This window comes from Siniperca chuatsi, linkage group LG13 (assembly GCF_020085105.1).
Source record: "Siniperca chuatsi isolate FFG_IHB_CAS linkage group LG13, ASM2008510v1, whole genome shotgun sequence".
Taxonomy (NCBI): domain Eukaryota; kingdom Metazoa; phylum Chordata; class Actinopteri; order Centrarchiformes; family Sinipercidae; genus Siniperca; species Siniperca chuatsi.
Genome location: NC_058054.1, coordinates 943,062 through 963,150, shown reverse-complemented (window position 1 = coordinate 963,150; position 20,089 = coordinate 943,062). Strand labels below are relative to the sequence as shown.

Below are 20,089 nucleotides of genomic sequence, written 5' to 3'. Positions count from 1 at the left end.
CCACGAACTGGTCAGCTTCAGCTTTATAGCTTGTAATGTTGGAGTCGCTTGTGAGTAAACTGAGCATAGCAGTGTCATCTGAGAATTTCACTACAAATTCATTTGGTTGGGAGCTGAAACAGTTGTTTGTATACAGCGTAAACATAATCTGATGCATCGTTTGGGGGCCCCTGTATTCCTTACTGTTATATCAGAGAGGGCTGAATTAATTTCACTTGTTGGGACCTGTTTGATAAATAAAGAGTAATACAACTTAATCAAAAATGGATTCACCTTCAACTGAACACATTTTTGAAGCAGGGTGTGTGGGTGATTAGTGTTAAAGGAACAAAATCAATAAAAAGCATTGTGGCATATGCAGCAGAGCTTTATAAGTGCTTCATAACAGGCTGCAGTATTTTGGAAATTGCATAATTTGTGCTGCGATTTCTCATGTCAGCAAACTGGTACTGATCTAGGGATGGCTCCACCTCCCTACGTAGTTCCTGTCATGAACCTCTCCAAGCATTTCATGACATTGGAAGTTAAACTGGCCTACAATCGTTCTTTTCCTGAGGACAAGACTTTTTGAGAACTAGAACTATAACGGATGTTCTCCAGAGCTCTGGCAGCGAGTGTTTATCTGTAGAGAGCTGGAAGAGTCGATGCCGGGCCGGTTTGAGTCGCTCAGCAAATGTCCTTCAAAGAAAAGTGGACATGCCATCCGACCTCATTGCTTTGTTAATATGTATAGTTTAAAGAACCTTGGGAACTGTACATGAATCTGTTCAAACATTACAGATTAATTATTTGTAATTACATGATTCTAAAACACTTCAACTGCTAGTAATATCTTCCAAGGTATTACCTAGTTATAGACATAAGATATATATTTTTAGTTTTGCTCCTAAAGGAAACGACGTCCTTTGAAAAACATCACATTAAAGATATTTTTGAATCTGGATTTACAACAAAATGGTCTAATCTGCTTTAAAAATGGCTTCTTCCTATTGTAGTTCTTCTCAAAATATTTTATACCTGTAAGATTTGAACAGATCTCACTAAATGTTGTCATGGTTACTCTGGTGAAATGTAATTAAATGTTCAGAGATAACAAGTTGTGAGTGGTTTTATTTCTAAAGCTTTCCATCACAATCTTGTCTGAGAGTAAAGTGATTCTAGACTGTATCATCACAAACCACTGAAGGTTAACAGTGTGTGACTCCCTCTAGTGGACGTTGTGGAGTATTCTGTTGTCTTTGCTCCAAAGGTTTTTGTACAGAGTCTTGGTGTTTCCTGTCACTGTGGGCTGCAGAGCACAGTAGTACACAGCAGAGTCAGACAGCTGAAGCTTCTGGATCTTCAGAGGAACTGATCTTAAGATGGAATCCAGTGTGAATGAAAATCTCTCCTTAAACTCGTCCTCTGTGTTAAAGCGGCTCAATATGAATTTGGGGCTGTTGTCTCCATCCTGTTTGTACCAGAAGAGATTTGGACTTGTTGAACTGCTGTTATATAGACAGCCAAGTGTTACTGCCTCTCCTTCAGTAGCAGTCACATCTTCTGTTGCTTGCAGCACGTTGTCTTTTTGTGCTCTGCATTCTGTAAAACAGCAACAAACAGTATCAGTGTGCTGTTAAAGAATCATGTCAGTGTTGGATTGATGTCAAAGAAACAGAGTTATGTTCATACCAAGGCACACAGCAGCCAGCAACACTGAGATGAACAGAGGCGTCATAACTGCAGTGTTGAGTAACTGTGAGCTACAGCGAGTATAAAGAAGGCTGTGATCTCTGTTGAGTCTTCATCAACACTAAGTTGGTGGATCAGAAGGAGGAGCCTGATCACAGTGACAGGGCTCATTCACAGCCCTGTGTTATTCCCCAACTGACAACTTTACACTCAGCCCATTTTACTGACACTCTCCTTTCCCAGTATAACTTGTCTTGTATGTAGGCGTCATTGGAAATTTCAGCTGATATGTTTCCTTTCCTTTGATTCACTTTGTTCCCTAACATATAAAAGCTGCTAATTGTTGTGAACCTGCTACGGCCCCTTTAATATTTCTTATCAGAACGATTACAAGTTAACTGAGAATGAATATTTGAACAATGCTGCTTTTCCCTCCAGTTTTGATTGTTTGCCCCACCCTGATTAGTTGCATCTGTGTCTTGGTGTCGCCCCTGCCTAAGTGTATTTAGTCTGAGTCTTTCGTTTGTTCAGAATCAGTTTGTCATTGTATGTTGCACCGCTGTCGAGCGCCCTGGTTTGTTGGTTCCCTGCACTTTGTGTGTTTGTGGATTTTTGGATTTTGACTGTCCACTGTTGGATTTTGTTTCTTTTGTTCAAGACTGCTTGCCTGCTCTCTGTCTGAATTGTTAATTGGACTGCCTGAAATAGGTGTAAGCCTTTTTTGTGTTTATCATTAAATGGTTGATCTGCACCTGCTCTGCCTACCTGTCTGCATTTGGGTCCTTTCCCTGCTACCCTGCTTGACAAACACTATGAAGAATATGAAAAAAACATTACAGCAAAAAGCAATACTGACCAATCAGTCTTCATTTAGTAGCACTTCTGCTGGTCACTGCCCCAGTTACTTTATTTGTTGCAAGAATTAAATACGCAAGATTCTTCGTCTGTGGTCATACTGATGGTTAAAAAGTGGGATATATCAAGAATAACTATCCTAGTTGTTTAATAAATAAGTACACAACTCTAGACAGACACATTGGATTTCAGTTTAATTTCTATGATATAATATGAAACAAAAAATATTTCTGTTCTAGTTGGCTCTCAGGCGGGAGCGGGCTCCCATCGTTCACTTAAAGGAGCTGGCTCATATAGCCGACACATCATTATTAGCTGCGGTACCAGTAGTGTAAAACGAACTTGGCAGCAAATCAGGACAAAGTATAAAAACATCATCCAAAGAAAGAGAGAGAACTTAAATTCAAGGTCAATTACCATGGTAACTGGCTCTGGGAACCTATAATGCTGAGAGAGAGAAAATGTTGCAGTGCTTAGTTTTCACTTTTTGTATTTGTATTTTAACTGCAAGTCTACAATTGATTATTATATTATATAATTATTAGTCTTATCTGTACCTATTTTAATATCACAAATCTTCTGTTGATCTATGTTTTTATTGTATGTACAACATCTGTTTCAGAGAGAGCAGAGAGAGACAGACAGAGACTTGCCAGCGCAACCAACCAGCTGAAGGAGAGTATGGCCCTGCTGGAGCTGGAATTGCTGAATTCAAAGAGCTGACCCAAGCCAGGCTGTCTGACCACCCAGACAACACTCTACAGCAGCTTAAAGAGGAGCTCCAGCAGCTCAAGAGTGACAACAAGGCCTTGACATCTGACCTCAGAGGAAGTCTAGAGAACAGTGTGCTCAGTTAGCCAAAGTGAAGGAGGATGCTGAGAATGGAGAAAGGAGCTTCACCAGGCAAGTCCAACACCTAACAGACCAACTCTCATCAGTCCCCACAATGACAAGTACTGAGACACAGACTCTCCCTGCCTTGTCTCTGTCCCACCCTCTCTGCTCTGCACCCTGGCACCTGCTGATACATCCACACAGCCAGCTCTGCCCATCCCAGCTTCGCTCCACTCAGCCTGAAGAGGAAGCCCCACAAGTGGTCCTGCTGGCTGGCTCTCATGGGAAATTCCTGGACACAAACAAGCGTTTTCCTGGTAAGAAAATGTTATCTAAACGCTGCAGCACCACCGGTCAGGCAATGAAGCTTTTGAAAAAGGAGACCCTCAAGAGCCCTCAATGCCTGGTGATCCACACAGGAACAAATGACCTACACAGCCTCCGTAAAGACACTGCTGAGGCGGTGAGGAAGATGGCGGAGCAGGTCAGTAAGGAGTTCCGTGACACCTGCATTGTGGTCTCTACCCTACTGCCTAGGACGGACACCCCTCCTCATGTCATCCATGACATTAATATGGAGATCAGAAGAGGATGTGCCACCTTACCCAACGTCCACCTGGCCCACCCAACCATTGGCACCTGGGACCTCTATGATGGACTCCATCTACACAGAGAGCGGGTGAAGATATTTGCAAAGACCCTGAAAGACAGAGCCCTGGGACACAATGGTCTCTAAAGCTGCTAGCAGCTCCAGACCTCCTCTTCCCCATCACCATCCCAGGTGTCATCTGAAAATGACACCCATGAAATGATGCATCCATGGGTGGCCCCTGCATTGCTTCCTGCTACAGACGGGGGTCAAAGTAAAGATAAAGCTGAATAAAAGAGTGGAGAAACACATCAGATGCAGATGCTTCGGTGCAGCACGGCTCACTGAACGGTTTGATGAGGATGAAAACGATGTGAATAAAATGCTGCGGTCTTTACAGTCACCTGATCTCAACCCAGTTTCACACCTGTGGAAGGTTTTGGACCGTGTAAGACAACACTCTCCACCATCATCTCCATAAGACCAGATGATCTGTGACGTCTGTCTCTGATGCTGTCTGTCCTTTAGCTTGTGTTTCTCTCTACCTGCTGTACTCAGGTCTGTCTGATCTCAGTGAGACAACCTGATTAAATAAAGGCTGTATATATAACTGAGGGAACAACTTGTGGAGGAGGTGTCCATGATTCTAGACTGTATCATCACATATCACTGAAGGTTAACAGTGTGTGACTCCCTCTAGTGGACATTGTGGAGTATTCTGTTGTCTTTGCTCCAAAGGTTTTTGTACAGAGTCTTGGTGTTTCCTGTCACTGTGGGCTGCAGACCACAGTAGTACACAGCAGAGTCTGTCACTGCAGCAGAGGAGATCTGCAGATCGACACGTTTCTCTGTTTTGTTAATGTGAGCTGAGAAATCAGAATCACTTGGATGAATCGATCCTCCCTCTGTGATGGAGAGCAGGAACTCTGGTCTGGATCTCTGGTATTGTCGGTACCACTGGATATTGTAGATAGCACCCTCATATTTACAGTTCAGGTTGATGTTTCCTCCCTCTGCAACATGTTGTTCAGGACTTTCTGGCTTTATGCTGTTCATGGAACCCAGGGCTGCAAAATGAGTCATTCATGTCAGTTATTTTGCAAGAGATTCTGACATCCAGAGACTCAACAGAGGTTCTTGACTTTTTGGATTCATTCAATAAACCAAATGTCTTTTTCGATCATGGAAGTTGTTACCTTACACAGATAAACCTGTAGTTATGAAATGTAGACCAAATATCTGGTTAATGCAGCAGGTTAAATAAGACTTTCATCTCTGTTCTAACACTCACCTATAAAGTGAGAGAAAAGTAAAAAGAGGTAAAGCAACATGTCTTTGGAGTTGTTAAAGCCAGGCAGACAGCAGATGAGCAATGTTCTTCCACTGCAGTAGAATGAAAACACTAAACAGCCTCTCTGCTGCACAGCCCTTCTCCTCAACATCAGGTTCCTCAAACATTTCTGCTCTGGAGACAGAAATAATCTCATTGGTTGAGACAAAGGTCAGTGGGCGGGGCCAGAGAATCACCTTTTTTAGAAAAGTTCAACAGAGCCAGTGAGATAATTTGTGCATCCAGAGCAGCTCTGCCTCAGAGAAATGTTTACTGAATGTCCAGTTTCAGTTCTTCGTACCATTGTGAGACCAAGGCAGGTCACACTCGAAGGAAGCTTGGTTACCTGAAGAGTTGGTCTTTATTCTGGGAACATGGAGGACGTTTTATAGTTCCTGAAATTACAGTGGAGAAATCTTAGAATTAATATTTTATATATTAAATCAGCCCTAGCAATGATCAGAAGCCATCTTGTCTTAATGTCTTGTCTTGTCTTTGTTATGGTGTTGGATGACTTGTGGTCAGTTACTTTGACTCTCCCAGTCAACGCTGTGACTGATTTTGGTCTGGTGCTCTCAGACATGTGATACTGTCTCATTTATCTACTCATCTACACAGGTACCATCCAACAACTCTTAATATACATCAGTTTGTGTTATGATACAAGAAAAACTTTAGAGTTACTTGTTGTAATTACTTCCTGATCATTAACCAATCACTGATTGTTTGTTTCTATAGGAGATGACCATCATTTGAAGAACACCACATGATATGTTTAGTGTGGACTTTTAGAAATCAGACATCTGGATTTTAAGTTGAGCAGACGCTCAAGAAGCCATGGCTCCACTTACCTCACCATCTGGCTGCCAGAGCTGCATCTGTCTTGGCAAGAAGATCACTGAGTTGGAGCAAAGAATTTCCATGCTCTACAAAATCCAGGAGGCTGAGAGGCACTTGGACACTATCCTCTAAGGTCCTACACAAGTCACTACCACAAGTGCTGAAGAGATGGATACTGCTCCCTATCCGGCTGATGCTGCTCCTGCCGCCGCTTTTGCTCCTGCTCCAGTCAGCGTCCCTGAGGACCCCTGGCTCCAGTTTGGGGCAAAAAATGTTTCTATCTCCGGTCCCATCCCTCCACTTGGCCGAGGTGTCGGTTGTTTTAGCCGGATTCTCAGCCTCCGTACATGGCACTATTAAACTAAACGGTCCCTGTTCTGTGGAAGACATTGCCTCGTTCCTGTGCCAAAGACGCCGCGTCCCAGTGGCTCCAAGGACTACACACCGGTGGCACTGACCTCCCACATAATGAAGACCCTGGAGAGACTGGTGCTGGAACAGCTGCAGCCCATGGTCAGACCCCTCCTGGACCCCCTTCAGTTCGCCTACCAGCCCTGGCTGGGAGTTGAGGATGCCACCATCTTCCTGCTTAGCCACACCCACCTGGACAAGCCAGCAAGCACGGTGAGAATCGTGTTTTTTGACTTCTCCAGTGCTTTCAACACCATCCAGCCTGCCCTGCTGGGGGAGAAGCTGGCAGCGATGCAGGTGGATGCCCCCCTTGTGTCCTGGATTGTGGACTACCTGACTGGCAGACCACAGCACGTGCGCCTGCAGCACTGAGTGTCAGACAGCGTGGTCAGCAACACTGGGGCCCCTCAGAGGACTGTCCTCTCTCCCTTCCTCTTCACCATCTACACCACGGACTTCAGCTATCACACAGAGTCCTGCCACCTTCAGAAGTTTTCTGATGACTCTGCTGTGGTGGGATGTATCAGCGGTGGTGATGAGACTGAGTACAGAGCTGTGGTGGGTAACTTTGTCTCATGGTGTGAGCAGAACCATCTGTAGCTCAATGCGACAAAGTCTAAGGAGCTGGTTGTGGATCTACGGAGGGCCAAGGCACCAGCGACCCCGGTTTCCATCCAGGGGGTCAGTGTGGACATGGTAGAGGATTACAAGTACCTGGGAGTACACATGGACAATAAACTGGACTGGGCTAAGAACACTCAAGCTCTGTACAGGAAGGGCCAGAGCTGCCTCTATTTTCTGAGGAGGCTGAGGTCCTTTAACATCTGCCAGACAATGCTGAGGATGTTTTATGAGTCTGTGGTGGCCAGTGCTGTCCTGTATGCTGTTGCATGCTGGGGCAGCAGGCTGAGGGTAGCGGACGCCAACAGACTCAACAAACTGGCCGTAAGGCCAGTGACATTGTGGGGCTGGAGCTGGACTCTCTGGCGGTGGTGTCAGAGAGGACGATGCTGGCAAAAACTACACGCCATCTTGGACAGTGTCTCCCACCTGCTCCATGACGTGCTGGTCAAACAAAGGAGCACCTTCAGCGGAAGACTCATCCCCCCACAATGCACCACAGAGCGCCACAGGAAATCATTCCTGCCTGTGGCCATCAAACTCTTCAACTCTTCCCTCTAAGTGTTAGTCTGTATGACCCGAAGTCACTCATCTGGACATTGATCATTACATCTCTGCCATACTTGAAATAATTGTGCAATATTCTGTGTTAATACTCCAGTGCAATATTTAGTTTTTCCTATTTATTATTCATACCTCCATTACTGCTGTTGCACTACTACTTATTACTTATATTATTACACTGTATTATTATACCGTATTATCATCATCAACGGGTAAACCCACTTGGTACTTCCCACTTATTTTATTTTATACTTATACCCACCTGGTACTTCATTTATTTTCTGACCTGTTTTTATAGTTTTTATAGTGTATTGTATTATATTTTTTCTAGTACTTTTTCCTGTGTGCACTGACGTAAAGGCGAGCTGCTGTAACAAAGAGTTTCCCTTCGGGGCTCAATAAAGTATTTCTGATTCTGATTCTGATCTGAGATTCACAAAGGTCAATAATACATTTCCAGACACATTTAAAATACATTGAAGCTTAACAGTGTGTGACTCCCTCTAGTGGACGTTGTGGAGTATTCTGTTGTCTTTGGTCCAAAGGTTTTTGTACAGAGTCTTGGTGTTTCCTGTCACTGTGGGCCTCAGAGCACAGTAGTGCAGAGTCAGTCACTGCAGCAGAGGAGATCTGCAGTTCCATTCGGGTTTTATCCTCACTCACTTTAAAAGACAGTCCAGAGACCGGATCGGATATTGGTCTTCCTGTTCCTGAATGAGAGATGAGGAACTCTGGTGGTTTTCCTTGATATTGTCGATACCAGAAGAAACGATCACTACCACTTGCTTTTTTGGAGTATTTGTAGGACAGAGTAACAGTGCTGCCTTCTAAAGTGAACTCTTCATCGTTATCTGGAGTGAGTTCTTCACAGCTAACACCTGAAGGAAGAGAGAAATGTTGTTAATGACAAATTAAACTCTGATTGCCTGTTCCAGTGGTTTCTAGGAACCAGACCTCAATATATTTGACAGTTTAAAGCCCAGAGAGATAAACCTCTGTTATTCTGGTGGGTTTTCTTTTTAACACACTTTTACACAATCATCATCCGGTAAATAAGGAATCTTGTTAAAAAGGCTCTCGAACGCCTCATGGAGGCTTTATAATTAATATTCAAATGATATCACATTCTAAAATTCTTATACCCTTCGACCAGTTGGTTATAATTTTTCTACGCATGTTTTTCTACGAGATTTCTGAGTTAGACTGTTCTGCCAAGGATATATCAGCTAATTAACATTATTTCCAAAGCAGTTTTATGTTCCTGTAACTTGTTTTGCACAAGGTCTTGGGATAAACTTTGCCACCATTGTGGTCGGCAAGGTTCCTTAATTATTGTTTAACAAAACCAACATGTATTTGGGTCTGTAGTTAATACCCGGGGAGTCCAGTTAAATACTGATGAAAATTGTATTAATTTATGGGATGTATAATCGGTCTGGCAGCGATCCAGCCGTCTCTCAAATGCACTTTCAAAGTCATTTTCCACCAGCAGGACTTCATTAGTGCATGTATCTGGTGATTTTTGCTCCAAACCAACTCCCTTGTGCTAAGGGTAGGTGAGGCTGTTCTCAGTCACTTTGTGTAATGCACTATAATTCGTATATAACCCACGTAATACAGAGCCACAAGGCAGTTACAACTATTATTAGGCAGCGACCTCTAGTAGCATAAAGTATAAAGAGCGTCAAAGTCCATGTAGGGAGGTGGACACAGGACTTTCACCCAGGAGACCGGGGTTCGTGTCCCGTGTGAAACCAAAAGTCAAAGTTAAGTTACGAACGTAAGTTACGAACGTAAGTTATGTAACCTACATAAGTTAAGTCACGTGACTTACTGTGAGTTACTTAATTGTTTCAACCGTAACCGTGAGCTTTTCCTAAACCTAACCAAGTAGTTTGGTGCCTAAACCTAACTAAACTATGACCGTTTCACAACATTAACCACGTGTTTATTGTTACCATGACGACGAAGGTCTGGTACGCTGATTGTGAGGCATTCGTAGGATTATGCACAAAAAATGGTGCATTATCTTTTGTAAGATCTCTGTGGTGTTACACGATCTAAAGACCCAAATGCAGAACACAGTGAAGTGGAGAATTGGATCGTAGTAGTAACCGTCTTTATTATAATACGGCAAACAATCACAGGTGTAGTCCACTGTAGCCAGTAGTGACATTTGTTGACACAGTCCATGGAGAACGGACTGGGCTCAGAGGACGGAGATGGTGAGTGTAGGTTCTGGGTATGGCTCGTGTAGCGTGGCAGGCAGAACAGGCAAGGCAGCTAGCTCGTGCAGTGTGGCAGGAAGAACAGGAAGGCAGCTTTGCAGAGATCAGAGAGGACACGGTGGCTGTGATCACCGGCAGGTAATAACTCTGCGGCAGAGACAGACAAGGTTACATAAAAGATAACAACAGTGAGTAACAAGAAACTTAACCTGGTCGAGGTAGGAGCCATAGCGAAGGTACCGTACCGGTGTACTGAGATGATCTGGCGCTGGTTGTATGGTAGAGCCAGGTAGATATACTGTGGAGACTGATTGGATGATGAACGTCAGGTGTGCCGGTGATCAGCAGCAGGAGGGAGAACCGGGGCGCCCCGCCCAGGCCAGTACACACACACACACACACACACACACACACACACCCAGCGATGAATAGAGGACTGACAAGGAACACAGGGAGAGGAGAGCAACACTAGAGCGCACAAGGATAGGGAGAGAGATGTGGCTAACTATGACAATATCTATGATCCGTTGTATGAGAGTACGATGGGTAGGTAGAGCGGCACAGCTGAGGTTGTGTTTATGTTGATCAGGTGGCACACTGCAATTCTTATACTCATTTTGACCTAAAACTGTGCTTACATGTCCCCCTGCTCAGGTGACTTCTTATTGCAAATGCCAAGTTTTACCAATATTGTTTCCAACATGTCACTGAATTCAGGGATTTTGCAGCAGAAAGGCCACATGTTGAGTCTGTGTTGGTCGTACAAATACTGTATTCAGCCTTTCTTCCAACCTAAACTCAAGTGCTGCGCTGCACCAGGTTTGTGCTGCGTCCGATGGACTCCAGAATAGTAATAATTAGTTGGTCACACCCAGGTGTGGCAGGAGGTTGCAATTGTGTTTGCGCCCAGTTACAGAAAAAATGGGGCTCATGTTGTTGCTTTCAGTGTAAGACGATGTAGTCCCTCATTCATCCAGGAGTGTTCTATCATAGAAAAGGTTTCAGTCGTAGTCATCTGGACACTGTTTTCAGAATCAAGACGTTTCAGCTCCCATCCGGAAGTCATTCTCAATTGTGAAAAAAATGGGACGGGAACTAGAAATTTTATCTACTCTGTGTTACATAAGCCCTGCCCTCAGGAAGGAGTCTACCTGAGTATCTGTTAATAGCTAGTTTCACCTGAAACTGACCTAATAGTTTCCAAGATGGCCCAGTAATCAGTAATCAGGCCTATTGTTTTCTGGCTGCATCTACTTCATCACTGTTAAGTACCTGATTAGCATATGATTGGCGTGACCAAGGTGATGATACACTGTGATAGACTTTGGGCATATTGAATCTCAGACCACCAGTTCTGTTCAAAGAGGGGTTTTCTTTTTTCACAAAAATGGTTTCAAGTGCTTTCAGTGTATTCATCTCAGTGTCCCCTGTTGTTTGCTACCACTGGGGGCAGCAAAGAGGCAGGTTTTAAAAACCTACACATAGTGTCTTTAACCTGTGTTTTCCTTTAGACAGTGTTACTGTCAGGTTCAAGATACCTAGAACATTTAAATCATATACAAGGAAAGAAAGACAAAGGCATTAACTTAAGTTTTACTCGAGGAGAGTAAGCATAGATGCATTGAGTTACATCTCCTACTCTCTCTGAAGTGCATCCATGCAGCCTCCTCTTTTTATTCAGTTTAGAGATTCCTGTTACATAGTTTTCTAAAGGGTGGGGAAGTATATACTGCTACAATAAGAAAAGAAAACAAAGTGATGTTGTCAGGTCTATCTCGTGAGAGCGGCCTTGATGGCAGCCACAACTCATGAGACCATCTGGTGCGGTGTCAGCCTGCCCTGTCGGTATGGCAGGGTGCGAAGTGGGCGGAACAAGAAGTTCCAGGGGCTTCCCATAAGTACCAGGTAAAAAGAAAAATTAATATGAATACAATTGTCACTCCCCAGCACCTAATTGCATCGCTTATCCATCTAGTCGCCATCTTCCCCGAGAGTGTCCTCTAATGAGTCTGGTGTCTTGGAAATACTTCACTGACTTTCGAGTCTACTCAGGTTCTACACACCTGAGTCCACTCTATTATCAGACTGTGAGTCACTTTTCTCTGCGGAACTGTCGAAGGAGATGACCTTTTTGCAATGAGTAAGATGTACCCACGTGGATCTTTCAGCTATTTTTATGGCTGTGGGAGTGTTCAACAATACCTGATAAGGCCCTTCCCACTTGGGAGAGTGCCAATGTTTTCTCTTAATGCTTCGTATCAGCACCCAATCGCCTGGTCCCACTAATTGGATCTCCTGTTGAGAAACAGAAGGATTTTCATCAGCTAGTTTTCCTTTTGTTTTTCTAACATTTTTCTCATATAGTCTGCTAGGTTGGTTTCTTCACTCAGCTCCCATTGATTTTTAAACTGTGGCAGCCTGTATGGTCTACCAAACAACATTTCATATGGAGTTAAACCTGAAGTTGCTGTTATGTTGATGTACATTTTCACTAAATCTATGCACTGAGTCCAAGGTCTCCTTGTTTCTTCAATACATTTCTTTAAACGGTTTTTTATAGTGCCATTCATTCGTTCCACTAATCCTGCACTTTGAGGGTGATATGCGCAATGGTTTTTTAGATTAATGTGAAACATTATTCCTATCTTTTTAATCAATTGGTTTACAAAATGTGCTCCATTATCACTATAAAGTTTTTCCGGAATTCCATAACAGGGTATTATGTCTTTACATAACGCTTTTGCCACTGTTAATGCGTCTGGGTGTTTGGTTGGAAACAGCTCTACCCATTTAGAGAAGGCATCTATTATGACCAGACAATACTTTTTTCCTTCACTCTGATTTAACTCTATAAAATCCATATGTATTACTTGAAACGGATACTGTGGTGAGGGGAAACACCCTCTTCTAGGTCTTAAGTTTCCCTGAGAATTGTGCTTAGCACAGATCAAGCATGCTCTACAAAAATGTTTTGAATAAGAGTTAAATCCATAGGTTGTGTAATGTTGTTTTATCTGTCCCACCATCCCTCCTGTTGAGACATGTGTAACACCATGGCTCAATATTGCAGCCCATTTATATAGGTTGTGTGGAAGGATTGTTTTTTTCTCTGGTCATACATAGATGTCATTTTGTAGTTGTGCTCCGTGTTTTACCCACAAATCCTTTTCTTTCTGTGGTGCTTGTTGTTGCATGTCTTGGAGTGTTGTATTAGTCATAACAGTGTCCGAGGTCAGCATAAGCACTTTTATCTGTCCCTCGGCTGCTTGTTTAGCTGTTTTGTCTGCAAATGCATTCCCTAGTGATACTTGATCTGTCCCTGAGGTATGAGCTGCGCATTTACAAACTGCGAGGTGTTTTGGTAACACTACTGCCTTGAGCAGGTTAGATAAGAGGTCTGCATGTGTTACTGGTTTCCCTGTGGATGTGATCATTCCTCTATTTTGCCAATACTGTGCAAAAGTATGGACTGTAGCAAAAGCATATTGACTATCTGTATAGATAGTAGCGTCTTTATTCTTCATTAATTTACATGCCTCTGTTAGAGCCACTATCTCTGCCGCTTGGGCAGAGTAGTGTGAGGATAATTGTTCAGCTTTTAATATTTTATCTTTGGTCACTACAGCATAACTTGTTTGTGTTTTTCCTAGATAATTTTTTTTTGAAGAGCCATCAACATAAATTGTTTCTCCTGTTGTTAAAGGTTGATCAGTAAGATCAGGTCTGCTTTTTGCTGTTTGTTCAGCAAGTTCCTGGCAGTCATGTGCATGTCCATCATCAGGAAGTGGCAGAAGTGTAGCTGGATTGAGGGTTGTGCATCGCTCAATAGTTAAATGAGATTGTGAAAGCAACACAGCCATACATGACAGATGTCTCGCTGGAGACAGAAAAGTCATGTTTGTCTGCAGCAGCAGCGCTGAAACTGCATGTGGTATTTTGAACACCAGTGGGTGAAATAACACAATAGCAGCGCTAGTTTCTACTGCCATAGAAGCAGCCACCACCGCTCTAACACAGTGTGGCTGGGCACATGCTACGCTGTCTAATTTAGAGGAGAAATAGGCTATAGGTTTCATCTTATCGCCATGCTGCTGTGTCAAAACAGAAGTCATAAATTTCCCTTTGCAGTCTACCATTTGCACAAATGTTTTGCTGTAGTCAGGTAATGCTAAAGCTGCACTGGAAACGAGAGTTTGTTTTAAAGTACAGAACGCATTTTCTGCTTCTTCTGTCCATTTCAATGGAGTAGTCATTTTAATGTTTTCATCATACATTAATTTCTGGAGTGGAGCAGTTATTTCAGCATAATTAGGTACCCAACACCTGCAGTAATTCGTTAACCCTAAAAGTGAAATCATTTGTTTTTTTGTGTGTGGTTTTGGAGCCTTTAAGATTGTTGTCTTTCTGTCTTCAATTATTGTTCTTCCTCCTGAGCTAAGATTATGACCTAAATATTTTATTTGTGTTTTGCACAGTTGCAACTTATTTTTACTTGCTTTGTGGCCTTGCTCAGCTAAATGTGTCAACAGTGCTATGGAGTCTTTTTTACAAATGTCTTCGTCTGGAGAAGCTAAAAGTATGTCATCTACATACAACAAAACTTGACTGTTTCCTGGGGGTTGGAACTTAGCCATGCTAGCACTCATCACTTGTGAGTATATTGTGGGACTTTCACAATATCCTTGGGGCAATCTGGTATATGTATAACGTTGACCTTCGTAAGTAAAAGCAAACCAAAACTGACTATCTTTGTCCACTGGGACTGAAAAGAATGCATTGCTGATGTTAACTACAGTAAAGACTTTAGCATCTGGTCTTAATGAGTTCAAAAGGGTGTGCGGATCAGGCACACAAGGTGCTCTTTGTATTACAGCATTATTTACAGCCTGCAGATCTTGTACCATTCGCCAACCCACTGAGGGTGCTTGTTTTTTTACTGGAAATATTGGTGTATTACATGGTGAATCGTCACACTTTATAATGACTCCTGCAGCTATCAGATCTTCAATCACTGGTTTAATGCCTTCACGTGCATCTGCTTTCAGTGGATATTGTTTCACACAAGGACGGTATTCTGTCTTAGCTCTAATCTGGACAGGTAATGCTCCTTTAACTAGCCCTACATCTGTTGGTCCCTTGGACCATAATGAGTCAGGAACACTTTGAATTAGCTTTTCTTCTTCCTGAGTAAAAACCACATGTCAATTTTTTACACTAGCACCACGGAGGTGCACGCCTTTTTGGACTTGGACTGACCAAAACAGTGCTTTTTTAGTCAGTCCTGTGGACGCGCTTGTCCATGTGTTGACGGAGGTCGCTGTCCAGTCAGTTGCCGCTTTGGCTTGCTGAACCAGCTTCCCCAGGTCTTTCCACTGCAAGTTTTCATTTTTGTACAGCGAAATATGGGATGGAAGCCACAACCTGTTTAGTGGTTTTAAATTATCTGGTATGATTACACCTGCAACGGCAGTATTTTCTGCATCCGAATAAATGTAATCTATTGTGATTTTAACAGGTGTCGCTCTGTCTAATTTTGCTTCATACTCTGTGTCTGGTCCTGGAGTGATTTTGAACCATAGAGTGACATGCAAATTTCCTTCCTCCATTTTGTCTTGTGGTCTGGAAATAACTTGTCTTCCCTCTGTCATTAATGCAGTTGCAGTGTCGTGTGAGGGTTTATTTGGGACATCTAAAGAATAGTAGTAATAAGGTAGCCCTGAACCTTTTAAGACAAAGATGTCTTCCTGGGTTAGTTCTGCTTTTCTCTTTACCTCTATCCTTCCCTGTGATGTAGGAACAAGAGCTAATCCCAACAAAAACAAAGCATCTCGTCCCAACAGATTTACTGGACACTCTGGGAACATCAAGACAGATATCTGACATGACTGTCCCTGCGGATCCCTCAACCAGACTGGCTCAGATTCTTCCACATGAGTCAATTTGCCATCTGCTGCTCGTACTGCAATACTGCTATTACTAGATTTAGCCCTAGGAAACTTTCCTTACAAGTTGTTCTGCATGCTCCTGTGTCACAAAGAAAATCAATTGGTTTTCCATTTACACATAAAGTCACCATCGGTTTCTCAAAATGTACTGCAAGCAAGTCCTGGTAGTTTATTAGAACTTCATCATGATCACTGACGTCATCTAATCTTGGTGTCTGAGTAGCATTAGCTTCTAGTCATGCTTGTTGTTTATTCTCTGGACAATCTACAGCAAAGTGTCCATCTTTCCCACAGTTCCAACACCCTGCTTCTCTCTGTCTGTTTCTCTGTCCAAAACCTCCTCTGCTTCTGCCTTCTCTCTGTCCTTTTCTATGAAATCTACGCCCTCTATTGTTTCTTCCCCTCTCTCTATTCTGGTCATGGTAAAACACTTCCTCAGTCTCTTCCTCACCAAAAAACGGTCCTACTGTCTTTTTCTTTTTTTCTTTAGCAACTTTTTCTGCGTGCAAAGCATGATTAATGTACTCATCAAGGGTACCAGTAGACAGTCCAATGTAGTGCCTCTGCACCCAGCTTCTGATTGCGTCTTTTGAGCCCACATGTAAAGTATTTTTCAACTGTTGTCGGTAAGCTCCTTGGTCATTATTGTCGTCAATTAGTCCCGAATGGATTTTAAACACTGTAGTCATGCGGTGTCTATAGTCATCAAAAGTTTCATCGTCTTTTTGTCTTGCTCTGCCTATTTCAGTGTAATTTGCTTTTTGTTTAAACCTGGCTGTGGCTCTGGTTGCCAGACCGTTTACTTCTACTGCCATTTGTTGGCTGTCCCATGGAAGAGGACCATCACCTGCTGTGTTCAGAGGATTCCAATCTCCTCTAACGTTATGCCAATCTGGTCCCAGAGCACACATCCAGATTTGTTGGACTTCTTGTCCATTTAGATGATAGGATTTTCGCACATTTTCCATGTCAATTACAAATTGCGTGACATCTTCTTTGTATGGAGTTATGCCCTCTAAGGCTTTTTTAACATCATTCATGTTCCAAGTTCTATAAACAAGGATTGTTGGTGGTTGGCCTTCATTCGTGTTTGGATTAGCTACTTGTATCATAGGATACTCATCTGCTACTTTTGTGTCAACGATTGGAGGATTAGTTGGGGAAAAAACTGCTCCCAATTTCTTAGACCATCCGAGGCCTGCAGTACCTCGGGTTGATCTTAGTGCTCTGGGAGGCATGGTATCATACTCAGGGGGTTCCTCTTGGGGAATATCAGGGTATAGTCGAGCTGTAGGAGGAGGTCCCCCTGAGGCACCTTCCTCATTTCTCTGTTCTGCCCTTCTTCCTACCGGCCCTGTCTCATCATCCTCCTGTCTGTGAAACATTACTTGTTGTTTTTTTTCAGTTTTCTCATCTACTTCTCCTATTTTTTCCCTCTTTTTTCTGTCTCTTTCTCCAGCTTCACGTTTTTCAGCTACTTTTATCCAATATTTGGTTTCCTCATAACCTGACTTTTTCATCTTTTTAGGATCTTTGTTAGTGTTGTCTTGTATTGTTTCCTGTAGTAGCTTAATTGTCTTGACGTTTAGTTTACCATTAAACCCGTAATCTTTTACCCATTTATCCAAATATTTTATTTTATCAGGATCCTGTTTTTCTATATACTTCCAATCTTTACACTGTAAATCCTCCCTAGTTTTGGGCTTACTTTGACTCTTGCCCATACTGGAGCTGTTTTTTATGTATTTTGGTCCAACGCTGGGTTAACACCTAGGGTGTTCTAAACGTTGGGATGTTATCAGTGGGGCAATAATTAAAATACCTTTCCAGGTAATTCTCACTTCAACTTTTTCGAGTGGAGAATTCTTGCCTTTGCTTCCTGTAAGGTTTATTGCTTTCTTTCCCACTGCTTTGGTATGAGAAAAAAAAAAACCTAATGGTATTTCTGTCTCCGTTCACTCACACAATCATTCACACTTTTATTTACTTATTTACAGACGTCTTTTTCGCACACTTTTGAGGCCTACTAATTTACCATGGAGTTTTAACTTTTAGTCTCACTAAAAGGGGATTCCACCGTCCCACCCAAATTATTCTCTTGCCTGATAGGGTCTAGAATCCTCAGGGCTTTTCTTTTGACGCGCTAAACAGCCGCAGTCACACAGGTTTTCTTTTGACGCGCTAAACAGCCGCAGTCACACAGGTTTTTAACTTAAAACCTACTCACGGAATTTAAGTCAGTGACAGGACTCCGCCGTCCTCAGCCTTTCGTCTAACTCCTCCAGATTTCGTCAATCCTCGGTTTCCAGCCAACGAGGAGGAAATCCAGTTCCTCTCAAAAGGATCTTAGGAGCCCACCAGGGGGGCCGCTGTGCACAGTCTTCCCTGGAATCCTCCGTGTCCACTGGAAACTCTGGATATGTTGGAATCCGGCTCGAAGGACCAAGTTAATGTCAGGTTCAAGATACCTAGAACATTTAAATCATATACAAGGAAAGAAAGACAAAGGCATTAACTTAAGTTTTACTCGAGGAGAGTAAGCATAGATGCATTCAGTTACATCTCCTACTCACTCTGAAGTGCATCCATGCAGCCTCCTCTTTTTTATTCAGTTTAGGAGATTCCCTGTTACATAGTTTTCTAAAGGGTGGGGGAAGTATATACTGCTACAATAAGAAAAGAAAACAAAGTGATGTTGTCAGGTCTATCTCGTGAGAGCGGCCTTGATGGCAGCCACAACTCATGAGACCATCTGGTGCGGTGTCAGCCTGCCCTGTCGGTATGGCAGGGTGCGTTCCTGTTAATCTCACAGACACAAGTTTAATAACACACATATACACACAGCATTGCTGTGTACTTTAAAGGCTACTAAGAACAAAACATAAATGGGATATCTTATGTACATTTTTATTCTAACAGTTACCTCATCCTGCATGTAGTCGTCGCTGGTCGATTCAGCTGAAACGTCTTCTGTTCTACAACTGGAACTTTTACCTGTAAGTATTAAAGCTGATGATGATTCTGAAACTGCTGCTGCCCCTTAATTAGTTTCACCATACAAATTATACATGAACTGAGAGGACTGAATATTTAGACAGAATCAGACTTTTCATATTTGTTTTGTCTTTTAGATTGAAAATGACAGATTAGACTCTGCTTTAAAGGTGAAAGTTGGAACTTGTCATTTTCTCCAGCAGTGTCAGGTCGACAGCAAAGCTGGTGGAGTTATTTTAAGAGCTGCTGGTGGCTGAAAACTGCAACTTTTACTCTTCAACTGGTGAACTGTGGTACTACTGGATGTACGCTGTAGATTTTAATGCCTGAAAATATAAATTGTTACTGAGTCCAGACTTTTTTTCTTGGTGTGTTTGATCACCAGTTATTTATGTATTTATTTGCTTTTTGTTTCCATGGAGTCTTGTGTTTGAAGCATCATCCAGTTGGTTTCTCATTGATGTGGATTTGCTGCTCATGTGAATCCTCCCACAGTGTTTCATTAGCAGCTGTAACCACAGTGACTCTGATAAAACAGGAATTAGCAGAATCCATCTGATATGAAGCTGTGGTTTGAATCCCACTTCCCTCCTCTTTGAAGAGCAGTCAGATATCTGTGTTCAGGTTTTTGTACAGCCTCTTCTACACTTTGTATCACTGTGTCTAGAGCACAGTAGTAGAGAGCTGTGTCTGCCAGGGTTAGGCCACTGATGGTCAGTGCAGTTGATGTTCGTGATGTCTGACATTCATATCGTTTATCAGGAATATATTCCAGATGACTCCATGATCTTGCTCCTTTCAAGAGTATAAACTGAGGTGCCTGAAGGTCAGAATGATGTCTGTACCAGTGAAGGTAAATATCGTTTGCTGTTGTCTCATATTCACATGTGAGTGTGACAGATTCTCCTTCTCTTTTACTGACTCTTTCATCTCCTACAGGAGAGATTTTGTCTCCAGATATTAGTCCTGGAAAAAGTAGAGAAAATGAAGCCATTAGACTAACATTGTTCATGAGGCTGAGAGGAGAAGACAGTGGAAAATGTCAGCTGTACAGAGTTACTCTGTGGACAGAAACAGCAAAATACAAAACAAGTAGAATTCAATTAACAAATTTTTACAATATGATGAAAACATGATGTGCATTCTGTCAGAGCAAAGAAATGAGTAACGTTCTGAAATACAGGTTGTGTATATCTGGTTAATGCAG

The 20,089-nt window shown here is 42.6% G+C and overlaps 2 protein-coding genes and 1 gene segment (V, D, J or C); 1 reads left to right on the top strand and 2 right to left on the bottom strand.

Moving 5' to 3' along the window:
- Positions 1 to 177: 177 nt before the first annotated feature.
- LOC122886924 lies at positions 178 to 1,736 on the bottom strand. The segment is given in 2 exon segments: positions 178 to 1,581; positions 1,672 to 1,736. Coding segments are annotated over 2 exon segments (420 nt in total).
- Positions 1,737 to 3,472: 1,736 nt separating this feature from the next.
- On the top strand, positions 3,473 to 6,153 carry LOC122886879. Its single transcript, XM_044219665.1, has 2 exons — positions 3,473 to 4,300; positions 6,018 to 6,153. Exon 1 carries the CDS (start codon positions 3,473 to 3,475, stop codon positions 4,094 to 4,096), a length of 624 nt encoding a protein of 207 aa, XP_044075600.1. The 3' UTR covers positions 4,097 to 4,300; positions 6,018 to 6,153.
- Positions 6,154 to 14,318: 8,165 nt separating this feature from the next.
- On the bottom strand, positions 14,319 to 17,755 carry LOC122886867. The gene is made up of 2 exons (XM_044219639.1): positions 17,354 to 17,755; positions 14,319 to 16,933 (listed from the first exon to the last, which is right to left on the bottom strand). Exons 1-2 carry the CDS (start codon positions 17,610 to 17,612, stop codon positions 16,125 to 16,127), a joined length of 1,068 nt encoding a protein of 355 aa, XP_044075574.1. The 5' UTR covers positions 17,613 to 17,755; the 3' UTR covers positions 14,319 to 16,124.
- Between the last annotated feature and the right edge of the window lie 2,334 nt (positions 17,756 to 20,089).

What these genes read in the sequence shown, in the direction of transcription:
- LOC122886879 (XM_044219665.1), top strand. Translation starts at nt 3,473, where the DNA reads ATGACAAGTACTGAGACACAGACTCTCCCTGCCTTGTCTCTGTCCCAC.
- LOC122886867 (XM_044219639.1), bottom strand. Translation starts at nt 17,612, where the DNA reads ATGGGCAAGAGTCAAAGTAAGCCCAAAACTAGGGAGGATTTACAGTGT. An exon ending in GATAAAAGTAGCTGAAAAAC is followed by an intron (nt 16,934 to 17,353) that starts GTGAAGCTGGAG and finishes TTTATAGAACTT; the next exon opens with GGAACATGAATGATGTTAAA.